This window comes from Bombus pyrosoma, linkage group LG9 (genome assembly GCF_014825855.1).
Source record: "Bombus pyrosoma isolate SC7728 linkage group LG9, ASM1482585v1, whole genome shotgun sequence".
Taxonomy (NCBI): domain Eukaryota; kingdom Metazoa; phylum Arthropoda; class Insecta; order Hymenoptera; family Apidae; genus Bombus; species Bombus pyrosoma.
The window spans coordinates 10048567-10068199 of record NC_057778.1 but is presented as its reverse complement, the minus strand read 5'-3'; the positions used below and the strand labels follow the sequence as shown (position 1 = coordinate 10068199).

Below are 19633 nucleotides of genomic sequence, written 5' to 3'. Positions count from 1 at the left end.
CTGAACATGACACCGCTTCATGTATTTTATACCATTTACCATGCAATGTATTTCTTCAGCTTTTATATTGCTCGAGATTAATTTGTAATCTTTTTAATAGTTTTAGGCAAAGGGACAACTGTAGAATAGTCGGGTAGAAGAAGAATATTATTTTGCAATAATATGCGATCGAATCGTAATTATTCCTGATGGGTTTCGTGCAAAAATTCTTAAATTCAGCCCCTTCACTTTTTAAAAAGTAATATCTTTCATCTTTGCACATGACAGGACACTTTTTTATCTAAATCATATAAAAAATACCCTCTTTTAACTGCTAAGAATTGGCAAATCGATCGTTCCCGTGTCATTTCCAACTATAAATGAAGGTCTTCCATAATAAATAATCGCGAGTGTGTATTTTTAATTTACACTCAATATTTTGCCAGTACGTATACGACGTTTAATCGACGAAATTTATTTTATCTACGATAAACGTTCATTGCTACCTCTTTTCCCACGTCGCGGCGTCGTAAAAAATAATAGAAACATCCTCGATGACCCCAATCGATTAGAATACCAAAGCGGACAATCGTCGAAATTCAATGGACTCGTGGGACACGCGCATCAACGATTCGTCGTTTCCGACACAATCTCGCACGGTACACGTTAACAATAAACAATGGTCGGTTGATCGAGGGGTTGCATTAACACCACTCGCAACCCTATCGAATCGAAGGGGGGTCGAAACGACGTGCACTCGTCCTAATGCGGTCCTCGAGGTGCAGGACGTGTGAACTCGTGAGTGCACGCGCACGTGCACGCGTTTTAGTAGGAAGGAGCTGTGAAAACGACAGGGACTTGGGGTTAATGCAGGGTCGTTAGCGATTTTTCAGATATTTCAGATGAAAAATTAGGAAATTCCTATATCAATGATTTTTAATACATTTAAAACGAATTAATTACAGGTTCGTTTTAAAAATCATTTTCCATCATCTTGTGACTTTAAAGTATCCATCTTATTGTTTGTAAGATACGGTACAAAAATTAGCAAAACAAACAATTCCGTCTAAACTGACTCGGACAAATGTTTTAAAATATTTTTAAAATGCCGTATTTCGTTCGAATTCTAAATAAAATTTATACTTTGCACGATTCTAAGACGTCGTAACGAGAAATTTATGCGTCTACCGTTATCGATCGAATTTTTGGCTACTTCCTGTAGCGGGCGGGGAACCAGCGGGATTTCTAACAAGCGTTTCGGGACGGAAAGTTCGACCTCATCGGGCGGGTAAATCGAAGAAACCACGCGAAACACGATACAGCACTTTCGGTCTAAAGTTACGAGGCACGAGAGCGGACGGATCGTTTAATTCAACGTTGACGATATCGCCTGCGCTTTCCCTTTCGTTTTCCCATCGCTGATCGCTGAGAAATCGTGACATGGGAAAAGCTCGAGGAACAATCGCGAGACCTGCAGTCTCAGAAACATAGATCAGAGAAGTTTCCACTTAAATGACCTGCCTGTGGTATTTCTTTAAGAAACGTCGATCTTTAAATCGTATCTGAGGATTGTGTATGATCGTAATAATTAGATAGCCGTGAGACGATTAGAAATTATCATTATTGAATTTTAGATCGTTTGATTTTATTTTGTACTTTGTGATTTGCGCGACAGAAACCATTATTTTGCAAAAACGTTACCGAGGAAGTTTCTGTGTAGGATGGTCGAGTATAAAGTGGCGCTGCGTAAGATTTTTCAGCGATGAAAACCGATCGATTTGATTAAGTTAATCGAGGAACCTGACTACCATTAGACCATGTAAACTCGTTTGCTACGGGAAACGAGTTGTTAAGTCATTCGACGAGGGATAATAATTATCTGCTGGAAATGGGATTATCACTGGAAACTGGTCGCAGATGAGAGATCACATGATTTGCTCGCCCCGATATGGATATATATCGCGTTTTCTCGTTGTGCTTGTACTCGATATAACTCCCCACAACGTATCTGCGATATAGTATGAAATCATCGCAAACCCGTATCATAGACGTAAAAGAGAAATTTTGCGCGATATTTCAAATATAATTTTATTCGTCAAAACGTACCCTTAATCCTATTTGATCTAATACGAAATTCAAATATAATTTTATTCGTCAAAACTTACCCTTAATCCTATCTAATCTAATACAAAATCTATCGAATTTTATGCTTCGCGAAAAGTCCACAACAATCCACGAAACTTCTGTGTAATTCATAAAAACCTACTAGAAATTTCTTCGGTTCATAAAAGATGTTTCTATCTGCAATTTTATGCTTCGCGAAAAGTCCACAAAAATCCACGAAACTTCTGTGTAATTCACAAAAACCTACTAGAAATTTCTTCGGTTCATAAAAGATGTTTCTATCTGTATCTACAAAGAATACGTGAATTGACGCAATCTTACGATCTCGCCATAAACTCGTAAAAGCCCCCTGAAATCATCGCGAAACAAACACGCTTCCGTCCCCGATTTCTCAATCAACAAGAACATCTTCCTAGCCGGAAGGACAATCACATCTACTCGCCCCACGCTCTCCATTCTCCAAAGGAACGACATCCGTTTCCACGAGCATCCGTTTCTCTCGCAGTCCTCTGCCAAGAGACAAGGCACATAGTATCTCCGTTTTCGCGATGAATATCGGCTGCAACCAGAGTTCCTTTGAATCCACGGTCTTCCATGAATCCAACTAGGAGGACTGGCCATAATGGTCGCCTTTGATAACGGGTCAAGTACAAAGCGACGTTTGCAGGCCGAGCAGTCGGTTCAATCGCTTAATTTCGACGGAATCCCGATCGGTCTACGGCGATCCCGACCTTACGGTGAACAAAGAAACGACTGGAATGACCGGAGGCTCGATTAAGACCGGTTGTTTGTTGCGCCTTTGGCGTTGTATCCGTGGAACGTGTCGGCACACGGACGGATATCGTAGCCTGGATAAGGGTAACAGTGATTAGAATTGATTTTTATTGGGTGAAACGATTACAGTTTTAAGATAGAAGTGACGATGGTGCGCTCTTTTGAGGGAATTTGGGTAATTGAGGGTTACGATGCTGGAGTTTGTGAGTTTGGACGATGCTTGAAAGGTTTTGGATGAAACTGATGAGTTTGTATAAGGAATTTTAAGTATGAACATCGATTTCATACTTATTCTGCGATGAATAATAATAATAATTGCAATGTGCAGAAATAATTGATAAGAATGTTAACTCATCTTTCTCGGATACGATCAACCCAATATAGTTAACCATTCGACAAGCTTGATTGCAATTTAAAAATTATAGAAAGATGGCAAAACAAGAGGCTGAGAGAGCCATCGAGAGTGCAGATTTCTATGTTTCGAGCCGCCAAATCAACGAGGAAACCGACATTCCCACGATAATGGAAGAAATCTCTCAATTTGGCAAAAGATGCCAACCATCCCAACGGAGCCGCAGCTAATCTCCTGGACATCTCCGTGAAACGAAAAAGGACTAAAAAGATACTTTTTCAATGTCCAACTACCCTTCGGATTTAGCGAAGAATGTCAATAAATGACACTGTGATACATCGCTTGGTGTATATATCCATTTTCGAGACACATGAGTCGTCGTAGTCAGTGGTTGAATATCATTATTTCATGGATCGTACACAAGCAGCCGATAAATAAGAAAAGAAAAGGGACGAAAGCGGGTAATTTTTTGTCGTTTTTTTCTCTGATCAAGAATTTGTCCTCGTACAGACTAAAGATACGATGGCAGACAGGAAACAGAGGGCGTAGCGTAAATTTCCGCAGACCCTCGTGTGGATTCTTGGTGGAATGTTTTGCACAGAAGCCCAATATGCGCGGTGCGACGTCGAATGAACGGAAAAGGGCAAACGGTTCGCCTTTGATCACCGACCATTCCGAACTCCCGCAATTATGTACCCTCTAATTACTATATTTGGCCAGCGCGTTTCAGCCGACCAATTTCCAGAATGGAACGTATCCTTCGTCGAATCGCTGTTTCCATCAGCCTGTTTCGGTTTGACAAACGATCTGTCGAATATACGCACTGAGAGAAACACGGTTTCGATTTCCCTTGTAATTTTTTCCTTTTTGTTCTCTCTTTCTCGTGCTCTCTCTCTCTCTTTGTCTGTCTTTGTCTCCTCTCCTCTCCTCTCTTGTTTGGAACTATCGTTGAAGTTGAATATTTTTACAGCCCTTCTTTTCTTTCCCTTTCTCTCCTTTTTTCTTCTTCTTCGTCGAGTAAATTTCGATGGAATTAACCGTTGCGGTGATCTAAATTTCGATGTAAGAAATGAGATAAATTTGTCGAGAGAATAAAAATTTCAAGCATTCAGTCGGATAGAGACTCCTTTCTCGGACGACCAGGATTAGAGCTGACAGGCGCATCCCACGGTAGGAATCATGAATTTTGAAAAAGATTAAGCTTCTATCCCCTTAATCCCCGTTAACGTGCAGTCACCGGAACGACGGGAAAAAGACGAGCTCTAATGATATTTTTCACCCTCGAGAGGAATCTTCTTTTTGGATGGCTTGGGGAAATAACGAAGATAGAGCGAAAAATGAGACAGTAATACAGTATAAATGAGTGCAACAAAAATTTACTTGACAAACAAAACACCTTCATAAACATACTCGTTCACAAATACTCTTCTAAACTATAGCAACGCTATATTGTACGTCGTCCATAAATTTGTATACTTTTGAATTTAATTACTTGCATTCTCTATTTAATTATATCACACTCCCGTTTTTATGCGAACAAGACCAGATGTACGAAAGTAATAACCACGCAAATCCCATCGATGTCACGCTGTGTAATATTAATTAAATCAACGTGTTATTAATTATAATATTAGGTTGCCCGAAAAGTTTCTTTCGTTTCATAAGGTAATAATAGATGAACAACAATTTCTGTTTTATATTATTTTATCGAATTAGGTATGCTCCGTTTCGTTCTATCTCTATTATCATGTTCGTGCATAATTCAATAAACTAATATAAGAGAAAAAGCATTGTGCGTCTGTTATTTCCTTATAAAACGAACAACCTAATATGAACAGTATATTACGATTGACAATTTGGCAAAGGAAAATAGTAATAATATTTCTAAATATTCTCTAGAACAATTTATCTATTTACGCTTTATTTTCGAATAACTTAAATGTACTTAATCGATGCCCCATGTTGTTACAATTACTCTACAGCTAATAACGATGTTTCAACATATTTTCCATTACAATTTCTCTATTTATATCTATTTATCAAACGTCCTAAATAAAGAATTCCCCTTGTACTATCAACAGTAGAAGATATCGAGGAGGAACGCCTTGAACCCTACGACTTTCCGGTCCCAAAGAGGACAATATAACGGGTGACGTCGGTGAGACAGCCGAAACAGAGCGTGGAGGTACACTTAGCGAGTAAAGTGTCGCGTGTTACATAGAGTAACTCAAGATCACTTTGCTGCTCCCACTCGTGTAATCCAAGAGCCTTCTTCGGCTTCGGTTTCCACGAGAAATTGGATAGGCCAGTGTACGGCAGTCGCGCTTTGCCTTCCTTCGACTCACCTTTTTCTTTCTTTCGTTCCATCTCTCTCTCTTTCTTCTCGGTTTCCTGTTCTTCTTCCTGATCTACCTATGTGTTGACGGTTAGCTGACCGCTTAACAAGCGTCAGACGCTCGTGTGTATCATCAAATTATTATTAACGCGATATTAAAGGGAATTTAGTATAGCAGGTTATCAGTAGGTTTTATGAACGTGCGAGAAGGCACAGGTTTCTGGCTGTCAAGTTTCACATCGAATCTTGCGAATTCTTGAGAGTAGAGATCGCTAAAGTTTAAGTAGAATAGGTTGTCTGCTCGAACTTACTTCGGAGTAGCCTACTCGCCACTAATTTTGATATTCTTCCATCTTCGTTTCTGCTCATCGCATGTACGATATGCTTTGAAAGCGACACAATGCAAAAACATTCTCAACCGGCTGTATGATGGGAAAATGAAAAGCTTGAAAATTCTATATTTTTACGATATACGAATATCTACATACGTACGTTTCACTCGATATCGTATTATAATAAAAATAGAAGAGCCAAAATTACAACTGTAGATTCAGATACTGTCAAGTACTGACAGATTTACATTTCGATTTACCAATTTAATATTTACAGATACGTAGAAATATATAAAATAAAAGTTCATCGCAAAACCAAGATAAACACACTTTTGCGTTAAATTCTGCAGATAATTTCCCAGTGAAAAGTATTCGAAAAGTACTCGAACTATACATAATAAAGTAGAACTATGGTGTAGAATCTTTCTTTCTCCCAGTGGACCATTTCTTCTCGCTAAACATTAAGAATTCCCTCTAAAACATAACGTCTCCGATGGTTGCCCCCCGGCATCGAGGCGAGCAACGGCCACGTTCTATGAAGTAACGACCAGGAAGCGTGCTATTAGTCTTAATGCAGCAGAGTGCTTTCCTCGAAGAGCTTTGTTTCTTCCTAACACGATGGATCTTGACGGGCTCGTAACTCGAAAGTAAAGAGACAAGTTTCCTTACGTCGGAAGCGGACAGGGAATTTTTGACCGATTCATCACCATTTCCGGGTTACATGTCGCGTTGTCTCGTTCCATCGACCACCCTACCGATCGCGCGATTACTTCACGGTCCAATTTTTCCTGTTTTGCGTGAGACGACACCATTATTTCAAGCAGCATCGGCCTGATTCCCATTGGAATCATCGTTTGTGCTTTCTATGCATGACGAAACGTCATTTTCACTATCTAGTATGCAATAATGAATAGGCGTACGAGATAGTTAATTACATTTGCTTTGTTGCTCCTACCTATTCTTCTTCTTCTTCTAACTCGATTTTCGGGTGGAATATTTTCTCGACGAATTCTCCAACGAAACGAAAACAATTTTTGTTTAAATTGCCTTTGTCGGTCAAAAGGGCAAAAGAAAATTCGCAACTTGTTTTATTCGATAGAATTTTTTTTTAAATAACAAAAGGAAGAAAAAATGACAAATTAATTAGACAGGTTAGACGCGAAACAATAAATTGCCGAGAAGAAAACGATTTCCCAAAATCGGTGTTCATCTAAAAAGACAACATAAAACTCTCAGCTCCGATATTCCTCCAAAAAACAAGCACTGTATTTCCTCCTTTAAGCCATTTCATGCGCAAAATTGTGGCGCACAGTTGCACGGGTCATCGAATATTCGCGATTTAGCGGAAAATTTCACGAATAAGCCAACACAGCGAGGAAAACACGATTTCTTCGACCCATTCTTGAGATTGGATCGAACACGATCGCGTTTTGCTTCTTACGACGTAAATTAATCCCTTTCGTGAACGGGCTTCCGCCAATATCCGGATGGAGCACGCCGCTTCCGGTCGATTTAATCTCCACCGATGAGCTACACGATTCTTAGAGTGCCGACAACTCGGTTAGGAAGTTGGATTAATAGAAACTTTTCGTCGTAAAATGTGAGCCAGGCGGGAAAGTTAGAGAAGTTAGTCTGGTATCGATTATGGTAGTTCTCATTTTTTTTTGTCGATATCTTTTTAGATGGGAAATGGAACATATCTTGCGTTATTATTTGTAAAAGATAATTTGTTGGAATCGTTTATGGGGAAGAGGTCGAGTCGTATATGGGAACGTATAATTTGGTACGTGACTTGCTATTGCAATTTAATTAAATTGTTTGAAGGAAATATTTGTTGTAAAATACGTTAAAGAGATTTAAAATTCTAAAATGATATTATCACGATCATGTTGCTACAATCTGCCTACGATGTTTCTCGCAATACATTTCTTGTAGTTGTGCTAATTTTCTTGTAGAATCAGCTCGTGAAAATACAAGAGAAAGTACAGCGAACGTAAATAAAAAGTGAGCGAAGCAGTACAAGCTGCGTTTGAAATTATACGCTGTAGCTGAAATCCTAGCGCGAATTGGGACTAATTAAATCTTCTTAATTAAATTCCGAATTGAAACGTATAATGTCTGAAGAATCCTATAAAAAAAAATCCGGGAGAAAATGTATTAAATAGAAATTAAAATTCGAACCATACAATTCATTCTGAAAAAATGAATTTCTCTGGCAAATTAAAGTTCTCCGCTGTTAACTCCATAACGAACGAAAAGTAAGAACGAACGACGACGATGTTTTATTCTACATAAAGAAAATTTGCATGATAATTATTATTCCGCGAAATATAAAAGAAAGTTGAAAGATTCAATTGAGCGTGGTTGATTTCTTGTAACGAAATCGCATCTAATTGCCCCAAATAATTAGCGTAACTGTTATAGAACTTTCCATTGACAGACGTGCGTCGGGAAAAAGTAAGAAACGTTCGTTTTAAACGATGCTGAGTCACGAGAAACGGTTTCATGCTCAGCGTGAGAGGAAAAGAGAATTAGAAAAGAGTTGTCGATCACGATGATCGTTGACCGGAAAAATATGTGCATGCCGTCTATCGTGTTTTCTCTCCGTGAGGAAAAAAGAAGAACGTCTTTTATGCATCGTAGGACGCGCGTTCGAAGCCATCGAATCAGCTGATTTCGTCTTTTTCTTTTTTTCTTTTTTCTAATCTTCATTCACCAGAAGCAAAAACTACGGGACGACGAGGAGTGCGCTCGCGTAGAGATTCGCGCAAGAAAATTATCGATTATAAACTTTACTATTGAAAAAGGTTTCAAAAGTAAAGTAAATGAAATTCACGAAAATTTTATTCAAAAACATTAAAATTGATTTTTGATTCAAGAAGTTCTTCCATCGAAAATTTTACGAGAATTCTATCTTTTGTGAGATTTGGCTTAGTTAAATATTAGTTTGAAATAGTTAAAATATTGCGTTCAATTTTATCCTATCCTACTTTAAAATTTTAAAATTTAAATGAAAATTGAAAATTTAAAATTCAAAATTTTAAAATTGAAAATTTAAAATTTTAAAATTGAAAATTGAAAATTTGAAATTCAAAATTTAAAATTTAAAATTCAAAATTTTAAAATTCAAAATTTAAAACTTTAAAATTGAAAATTTGAAATTGAAAATTTAAAATTTAAAATTCAAAATTTTAAAATTGAAAATTGAAAATTTAAAATTTTAAAATTGAAAATTTAAAATTTCAAATTTAAAATTTAAAATTTAAAATTCAAAATTTTAAAATTGAAAATTTAAAATTTAAAAATTGAAAATTTAAAATTGAAAATTTGAAATTTAAAATTTAAAATTGAAAATTTGAAATTTAAAATTTAAAATTTAAAATTTTTAAATCGAAAACTTAAAATTTTTAAATTGAAAATTTAAAACATTCTATCCAATGGGTCTATTAAAAAATTTGGCTTGAAAATCGTCACTTCGTTTGACAATTTTATTTAAATATTAACTGTATTAAGATTTGTCTGAAAAATTCGATTTACATGTCAATATAAAAGATAATTCCTCTTAATCGTTTCGTTCTGCTAATTGGTAGGATTTATTGTATTAAAATTTCATTCTATTAAAATTATTTCGTGATTTTTATGAACTGAGAAGAAACCACTCTAATTTGTTAGAAAGCTTACGTCTATTCTTGTTAGTGAAACTTTCCTCGTTTACACGATGTGAAGGATGCAAGAGGTGGAAGAAAAGAGGAAGCGAAGGTTCTTTTAGAGGCTGAGAATTTCTTTAAAACTTCGCACAGAAAGCGTCTTCCGAAAAGACCTTAGAGAAGCGTCGCGATGCTTGCGAAAGAATGCAATCTCCATTTTACATTTTAACCCTTCTCTAATTAATGAAATTAGTACTCTCCCGAGAAGAAATGAGTTTTCCTCTCTGTTTCGTGCTGCTTCTTTTTCTCCGAGATAGCGTTAAATGAACGAGAGTGTTTCCTCGAAAAGCTTGCTTTTCCTTCAAGTGCAAATTTATACGGACTTTTTTGTCAGAAACAGGTGGAAACAATTCAACGTAATTGACAAGAGATTGTAAAAACGTTTGAAACAAGATAAAAGAAATCTTGAAAACGATAACAATTTTCTTTAGAACGACTAGCAAATGTAACTGGGATTTTCTTCGCGATTAATTAAAGTGTATGTACCTGGTACGTTTAATTTATCGCAACGATAAGACCAAAAAAGGAGATGCTTTCTGCTGACTGCCTAAGAATTTCTGAACCGCCCCCGTTGGCGAGGATTCAAGGTTTTGCAGGAATACCAGGCCCGATTGGCCCGAGTTCAATAGCAGCCGGTGAATTGAATTAGAGTTCGGAATCGAAATAACATACCATTTAAAACGCATTCCCTATCTTCCCCACCTTATACTAATTTTGCATAAAATTAGAATGCCTCGAATAATTCGCTCTTTAAATGAAATTTCAAATTTATATAAAATTATATAAAATTCTCTCGCCTCCTATCCCGTTATTTTTTTTTCTTCTTCTATTTATGGTAATCAAATAATGGTAACCAAAATAGAAAGGAATAGACGGTCACCTAAGCCTATTTCAGAGCTGAAAATATTTGAATTTAATAAACACGTACATACGTACGCTTTGTCAATCACGGCGGCAACAACCCACTTCCATAAATAGCAATCCCCAACCCTTGAAACTCGCAACAATTAGCCGCCCTTTCTGTTAACTGCAACGAACTTAGCATCTCGAGGCAGGAAGACTGGTCGAAAACACGAGGGCCATATCGCTTGAAAGAACGAAGAGTCGTTCGTTGGTCGCGTTCCTTTGAGCTCCGCCACTCGAGAATCCTCGCCTTTGAGACGCGTTCCTCGAGATGGAAGCTTCGTCCCTTGAACATCTCCAGACGCAAGAACGCATCCGCCGTTGCAAGCACGATGCACAGGGTCGCTCGTTAATACGTAAAAATCCCCTTTTTACCCTTACGAGGCCGTTGCTGGACCACGTGTTGAGAACCTCCCCAGTCGTCATGGCAACCCCCGTCCGATCCCGCAGACGACGAACACGTTCCTGGTGCCCGAATCAGGAACGTAACTTCCGCGTCGTTGGCCCTTTGTTATTTTCAGATCGACTGTTCTAGCAACTGGTACAAGTCTTTATACGTAAGAGTTCTGACATTTGCTAAGAAAGGGAAAGGTGCTTTTGCTTCGAAGAATGATTTGTTTGGCTTCGTTTTTTAGTTTCCAGTCGATGATAAATCATCGTCATAGACATTATCGTGGGTTTGTTTGGGATCAGGCTTGGATGCTGAGCGATAGAAGGGAATTTTAGAAATTGTTTATGTCTCTCGCGCGATAGTTTTTGCAGGCTCGTTGGAAACTACCAAATGATCTAAAAACTGGCAAGTTAAATATTCTACCGCATGAATGTTTCATGTGCTTCACCAGTATCTAAAAATAGTCGGAGCTGATTTGCCAATTAAATCACGCGAGCGGAAAACCTCGGGTACTTCCGTATATGTTGACCGACCGGCTTTTTCGGCGCATGTTTCCTGTCTAATTAAATCGATACACCTGTGTGCGTTTGTGTTTCGGAAACAGGAACGTGGCGGCGCGTGCGACTGAAAACTCTTCGAGCAGTCAATTAATCCACGGCGTAAAATTAATCAATGACGTCCGGCAGATATCGCTGCGGCGGAAAAATCGATACGTCGCGTCGCGACGTAACAAATCGTCTCTCGATGCTCGTCGAAAGAAAAATAAAATATAGAACGGACGAACGTCAACGCAGTTTCCTCGACGATGATTTATGCCCCGAAAGACCAGCTTTTAATTGCCGAACCATGGACAGATGGTGACTGGATTTCACGGATCAGCGAATGATGGATGAATTTTTGAAACAGGCTGCCAATTAGACTAAGTACAAAAAGGAGGTCTGTTTGTCGTACTAATTAACCTTAAAAGGCTAGAAGGCTGCGCCGTGAAGATATTACTATTAAATTATTATATTTCGACTCGTTTATCGTGGGAACATTGCGTGCACGTTTATGCAAATTCGCGCGTTTACGATTATAACGAAGTAAGCAAGAACTTGTAACTTTGTGTGTTTTTGTACATTATGTAGATTTTTCCCTTTTCTTACAAACTCAAATATCCTTGTAATTAAATAATTACAATTAACATAATATACGTAATATGCAAAAATATGCGAAATACCCAAAGTTCTCGATATAATATTCGAAGAGATGTAATCTATAAAATTGCACGAGGAATCGTAATAACAAAATTTGAGTTATATGAATGTCTTTGTTCGTCATGCATAATTAGTATCCGTTCGCGATTCGATAATTATCGATCGTTAAGAATTAATGGAGACATGTCAAATGCAGTTGTCGAACGATCGACGTAGTCCGAGGATTATCGATGTAATTAATATCTTCGAAGAAAATGGTACGTTTAATCTGATAATTTTAAGGAAGTATCGTCGCAGTTCCGCTTGATCTGTTACGAACGCTTCGTGAAGAATTCTGAACTTTAGAATCATCTTGTATAATTGAGATCGCTAGAAACGATTGGAACTTCGAACCTGTATCAATACCAAGAGCGAGCAATTATCGTGCGCTAGTAATCATCTGGAGCTCGTTTCATTTCATTAAATCGAACTCCCCCTGACCATTTATTTCTTCTATGAGCACTTGGAGCGTTCTACGATCATAGAGCATCGATAAAGTCGTCATTTGTTCGTTCATATTTGCTGTATCATCGGTTACAATTGCTATCGCGTCTCCGATAGTTATAACATGCAAGTGATAAACGACGTGGCTGCCAAAAACATGAAAAACTGCTTCTTTAGCGGAGAAGGATATAAATCTCATTGATAAAGTACGAATGCTACAATCATTTATTTTAGTCCCGCGAAGACTGTCCCCAGAGAATTCAAACGCTAAATCTCAATTTCGTTGTGATCGGAAAAAGATAAAAGTGCAATCAGCTTAATTAATCGCAGCTCGATTAATACCACGCTATAAATTAAAATTGTTCGTCAACAAAGTTATCGAGAGGAGTCGTCAAAGTTTCTAAAAATCAGGACACCCGTATACGATACAAAAACAAAGAAAATAGCATAGGTAGATGTAAAAATTGACAAACATACCGACTGAAAATCACAGTGGCGTAAGTTAGTTCATCGTTATACTTCGATAAACAGTGTTCCGCGTTTATTGTTTGAAAAATTCATTATATTTTCTTCAAGACGCGAAAACGTACGTATAATGACAGAGAGCAAAGTTGTAATACTTAATATTAATCCATAAACTAAACTAAGAGAACGATACTTGCAGGAATTGAAAGAATCTTAACTCGGATCGTTACGATTCTCAACTCGAAGCCATGCGGAAAATCTTCACCTCTGACACTTGCGCCATTTGCTACTTTGACTCCTCGATTCGTATCCGTTGCCGTTGTCAAGCGTTTGTCCTCTTCTAGATCGATCGAAACGCAACGAAAATTTCTCCGGCTCCCTCACAGAGATCCGTACACGGTCCCGAGAGCGATGTTGGAGCACGAACGCGATAGTTTGGGGCAGACAAGGTCCGAGACAAGCCGTCTAGCTGTCAAACGCAGAGGACAATAGAGCGCCGGACGTGTAGGGGTGTTAGCCGGCGACTTTGCATACGTCAACGCCCCTTCATTCGATATTCAGCTCGGGAATTGCGACAAAGTTTGCTCGAAATAATACCGTTTGTGAAGCGTGCCTCTCGCCGTTAAATGATTCGCGTAACTCCGACGATTATTCCCTCGCGAGAAAGCCTACTGCTATTAAAAATTGTAACGCGAGAAAATTGTTTCGAGTAAACATGAAAAAGCTATGGAAACGAACTGCAAGCTCGTCGATGCACCTATACATCGAATTATAACGAACGTTGATACGTCAACGTGGATATCCTGGAATTCCTATAAAAGATTTCTACTTTCCATTGGCAACTACGGGTCTAAGCATGTGAGCATCTGAACTCGAAGCTACTAATGGTAAAGCCCTGGTACTCGAAGCTTCCCAGGAACTGCGTAAATACCCTAGGGCGCATAAAAACCTGCGTCGTTAATCTAACGCCTAGCGTTTCCGCGTAACGCGCCACTTACTCTCTAGATTCTGACGCGTGGTGACTACTACGTGGCGTAATTAGCTTGCGATACGCAACGCGATACGTCGTCCCCATTCGCCGGAGAACGCATACGCACACTGGTTTCTTTGTTCGAGACAGATGACCTCGACTCACGAAGCAGGTGATAAACAAATTGATGAAACTGCAAGGAGAGAGAAGAAAAAAATACGAGACGGGCGAGAAAAACTTCGAAACGTTGAAAAAGAGCGTAGGAAGAGAATCGAAAGGGTTGTGGGAGGATAAGGGTTGGACGTGGCCGTAAGATAGGTCATTAGGGGACTTTTCGGACTCTAATGAGATCATTAATTAAGAGTCGGAGCACCGTCGGTACCGGTGGGCTTCGAATCTCTTTACACGAGTACGGATTATCGGTATAATTAGCGGATACCGGAGGCTTCGTTAAGTCGACGTTAATTTCGAGATGCTACGATGTCTCGTGGACGCTTGTTAAGCTCGACGAACGCTAAGACGATGGTTCGATCGATGCTTTGCCACGTTCATTCCGTCTGTAAGTTTCTATAGTTAACGAACTCGCTGACTTGAAATGTAAATTTTAATGGAATCAATCTGTAATAAAATTTTCAAAACGTAGCGTAATTTAATTTTTCTTATAATACACGCGATTAATAAGTATCGTCCTCGTTTAATAATTAAAAATGTCTCGTAACTTTTAATCAGTGTTTGCAAATTAATCTTCTTGGATGCTACGCGTATCAAAATATTTTCCACCTACTAACCAAAAGCTCGAAGCTCGAAGTAAAATGACTGAAACTACTTAAATTCACTCGACCCATTTAACTCTAACAAATTCGCAAGAAAAGAGAAATAAACGAAGATTTACGTAATCCTGGAAACCACGAAACTTCAAATTTGTCCGAATTTCTCTAAAATCCTATCTTTGTTTCAACGATGATCCCTAAGGGAGGAATCCCGGGATCAATTAGGTCTGTTCTCGTCACAGAGACCGCAGTTTCTCTGAATCAGCTCGGCGGAAATTACGCTAGGGTACAGAGGTCTGTTTACAAAGCGTGTATTGTCCCCTCAGAGTGGAGGCGCCCCGACGCGGAGAATTTACTCGTGAGTTTCTAAGCGATTACCTGCAGCAGCGCAATGGCGCAGGTAACGAAAATTCTCTACCCATGTACCATCGCTTCACCATACAAAATTGCACGATCGCAGGGCACTTTTATGTTTGCTTCCGCTTCCTCTTTCACCATTCTACGTTAGAAGGTTTTTGGCGGGGAAATGGAACGCAAGAAAATACAGTATTTACCGGGTGAATGGAACGACGATCGTAAAGACGAGCTTCACGTGCATTCAAGAAGACGTTTCTCGCGCGATCGGACGATTTGGATTTATTTTTTCAATGATGTGGATTAACGATGGGGACGTTGAGTGAGAAACAGGAGACAGATCGACGCGTAAACAGGGCGGATCTTACACAGATCGCTCCATTTCATACATTTTTCTAAACAATTGCATCGACGAATTAAAACGAGATACTCTGTGTAATAATTCCTCGCGATGAATTTCCAAGAATTCTGTCGAAGGAAGTTTATTGAGAAAATGCCGTGGCTGTACCGCGCTTAACAGTTGCTTGATGTAACGGAACAGGAATGTTACCAACCCATCTTGTCTATTTATGTCATACAATCTGCGAGATTTACAAAGCTAACAATCAGTATCGTACAACGTGCCATATTGAAACGAGTTCACAGATGCGATCCATGCAATTTGAACAAACTGAAAGTTGTTAATTATAGTCGTACAACGACGACGCGATGTACGCACGGAATGCTAATAGTGTTTCTAACCGCGTGAAAGCGGCTCAAAATCGCGTTACTTATTTGTCCAGGCGAATTCTAGCGGACGTCTGACAGAAGGAGGCTAATTAACGAAACGAGACTAAACGGAGACGGTCTATTTTCTCTGTTCGTAGGAGCGATGTCTTCCTGGAACCGTATCTGCAGCAGCATGGAACCGTTCAGGTTGTCAGCTCGCCGAGCACGCCTCCGCCAAATCCGCTGCAGCATCATCAGCTCACGCAGCTACATCATGTACAGGTGAGTAAGACATCTTCCTTCTTGCTTAATAATCGCGTTGACGTTCGAAGGTCTTCGCTAATGGTTGTATAGTTTGCCAACGACGAGATGAAAGAGTTGGTGCTCGTAACGAGATCTTTGATTCTATTTAGACCGAATCATTTTTCTTTTTTTTTTTTTTTTCGTATGTGAAAATAATTGCTTTTTAATAATTGGCAATATCTTTTGAATATTTTGACACGTTTTGGTATTTTGACGCTTGAGATTTATTTTACTAAAATCACGTAAGTGCGTCGTTTAGTTAATCGATAATTTATTTACTCGTTGTTCGAATTGCCGATCTCTTGGACATGGACCTCAACAGTTTACGCTTTGTTTCGTTTGTGTTATAAACGAATTACGTCGTATTTACGTTTTCGACTTTTAATTTTGTGATTGAAACATATCCTGTCAAAAATGATCGGATATCTTCGAACCACTCGACGGAAGACTGAAAGTACAGTTTTTCCGACGGACACGACGTTAGTAAAATTGTCGGAAAATAATTAGTATCTTGCGTCACAGCGAATTAATGTCCTGTAATGAAATTTCGTAATTTTGGCGCACGAAATGACGCAAGCAATCGAGTGATTGGGAAATTGCAACGACTGTGGAATACTTTCGGCGGCTCGTAATTAAGGGATTCGCAATTGGCTGCGAGGGTGTTTAACACGCGTCGCACGTCCTCGTTTAATCCGTTTAACCTGAAACGCCGTTGTGTGTCAGTCTGCATTTCAAATTAAATTACACTCGAAACTCCAGTACGCGGCGAACCCCTTCGCGAATCCTCTTCGGACCCCCGTCGTGTCCTCATGCGCCACCGCAATGAAAAAAATAGGGTTGCCGGAAAAATTGAGAAACGCGAGTTATCGATGTTTGCGATGTGTCGGTCTGAAACTCGTGGCAAGCGCCTGGATCGAATTGTTTCTCGTTATCTTTTTCATTATTTTCGAAACTCGGTCTGATTGAAAGCTCTCGTGAATGATACAAATTGATAGATCGTACGAGCGCGTTGGTGTTCGCGATACTTTCGATGAAAACAGGGACGAAGTAAAGAGTTAAAAGACTGATCAATTTTCCCTCGTCGCGTCAAACTTTTTATCGTTGTCCTATCAAACATTTTTCCCATTGTTTCGTTCAATTTCCTTGCGTTAATAGAATGACGTAACGAAGAATAAAAAGCGTTTCTCCGAGCGCAAAGGCAGACGCGTGTGGTGAATGTGTTTTAATTTTCACAAATTATTATCCTTAAACGAAACACGTATCGGTGGGATCGTGAATCGCCGGTAACGAAGGCAATTCCACGGTATTACAGCGTTGTGCCCTTTGCACAAACGAAGCCAACCGGAGCAAAACCTTCGCACTTGAATAGAAAAGCCTCTTGTTGGGAAATTCTAGCGCGATGCAGAAACACTCGGTTAAATTACCGTCGTTTCAGCGTAACTGCGAAACCTGTTCTCGTACCAATTTGAAAGAAAAAAGAAAGAAAAAGAAAAGAAGAAGAACGTGAACTTTGCGAAGCGTATACTCGCAACAAATATTTCAAATATTACAGATTTTATCCGAGATAATCGCGAACGATTAGCTACGAAGGAATACATTTAGTCGCTTGGCTAAATCGCACGTCCTCCACCTGGTAAGACACTTTGATCGATGCTGATCGATTGGACTGGATTTTTACAATCGTCGGCTTTCCCATCCAACGTTTTCCTACGATTCGTCAAACGTCTAATTCGCGTCACTGGAAACGAGACCGATTCCGTTTGGGTTCGCGACCCTTCTGTACTTTTTACAGGGTATTTAGGGGAATCGTGGGATTATTCGGGGCGACAGAATCGGATAAGAGGTGGGAGAAGTTTAATCGACGCCTGCCTTGATTTATTACGACACGAGCTAGCGTGATTGCGATCGTTTAACGTTCGAGTATCGTTTAGTGATTATTTATGGGTTGCAACGTGGCCATGGGGTGTTTGTTGAGATTCAGATTATTAGGAAACTGAGATTCATACGATTTTTTTAGATTCATTAACTCGTCGAATTTGTTACAGAATGGAAGAGCACGCTGACAAAAATATCGGAAACTTTTTATCGATATACGCGTTTCCCGCATCTCCCATTTCATATTGCTCGTTTCGTTTCCCAATTCTCTGAATCATGTCCAACATGCACGATTCGATATTAGCGACAATTCTACCCTTTCACATGCGACGTAATTATACAATATAATTCTAACGTAATTATATAATAATGAAATTCCAAGTACGAATATATCATTAGGTTGTCCGGAAAGTGCCTTTCTTTAACAGACGCGTCTTTTACAACAACGCATCTTTATACAAAAATGAAACCTAATCTGTCGGACGTTGTGATGTTTATCCTGATAAAACAAAATGGATCATACGTAATTCGATAAAATTGTAAAGATATAGGAGGCATTCGGAAATACAAAAGTTTGCTTTATTCACACACAACAACTCTACATATATATTATCCTCTGAAGACCTGGAAAACCTACTCGCACGCACGCTTGTTGTCAACCGGCTCTTCCAGATGCTTCTAACGACTGCCAATCGCCTTTTGTCCCAACTAAGGCCTGGACGCCCTCTGACTCTTACACACACATTCACACGTACAGTGTAAATGTATCATCTTCCTAACAAAAATAATATAAAACGGAAAAAGTTGTGCATCCGTTATTTCCTTATAAAACGAAAGAAACTTTTCAGTCGACGTAATCCGATGTATAACGAGCACTTTGTTATTCTATTCTTGGGAATAACGTCTAAAAGTATCATAAATGTAACATCAGCCTGAATACGCACAACATATAAACCATGCAAGGTATAATTTCCCAAACGTCTGGCGCGTTTCGCTCCGTTAATTCCACTTCATTGCTTAATCTCGGTCCCCATGGTTCCTTTCGACCACCGTAAAACCTCGCGCCGGCCAATTCCAACACGAGCACGAAGAACGACTGGACAAAGTCACGATTCGCTGGCGGGCGACGCGACGCCGCGAATATGGAAATCTCTGGCCCTTAAGCCGCAATTCCGAGGGTGTAAATCCTACCTGATCGTCATACAATACACTCTAATGCGGTATTATACCGACACCACGCAGGCTGCAGAACGAACGGGTTCACCGGTTATCTCAATTTGCAGCCAATGCTCGCCCCAACGTTTAGTCGCTGCTCGTTTAATCGTTCCTCTGACTTTTTTTTTTCCATCCGTCTACTGTTACACACTTCCTTTTTCCTCTTTTTTACTCTCTCGTTTTTCTTCTGCAGAACGCTTCCTCGTATCTGCGCCACTTTTAATTGTCCTCTTTGTTTCCGCGACGATAATCGTCGTCGAGCTACGAACGAAGTAAGCGAATATCGTAGGCCTGGCTTCCCGCGGGGATACCAGGAACGCTCGTAACGATTCCATTACGAGAATCGTAAAATGGCAATTACGAGTGAGAAGCGTGTACGGGTGGGTAGAAAGGTGGT

The 19633-nt window shown here is 39.4% G+C and overlaps 1 protein-coding gene across 16 annotated transcripts in view; it reads left to right on the top strand.

The window, feature by feature from the left end:
• Positions 1 to 19633, top strand: part of LOC122571183 (protein sprint) — a 209019-nt gene that overhangs the window by 155701 nt on the left and 33685 nt on the right. For all 16 annotated transcript variants that reach the window (XM_043734592.1, XM_043734591.1, XM_043734590.1 and 13 more), the window contains one exon: positions 16002 to 16125. In XM_043734592.1, the coding sequence (XP_043590527.1) occupies positions 16002 to 16125 (124 nt within the window). The remainder of the gene's footprint in view (positions 1 to 16001; positions 16126 to 19633) is intronic.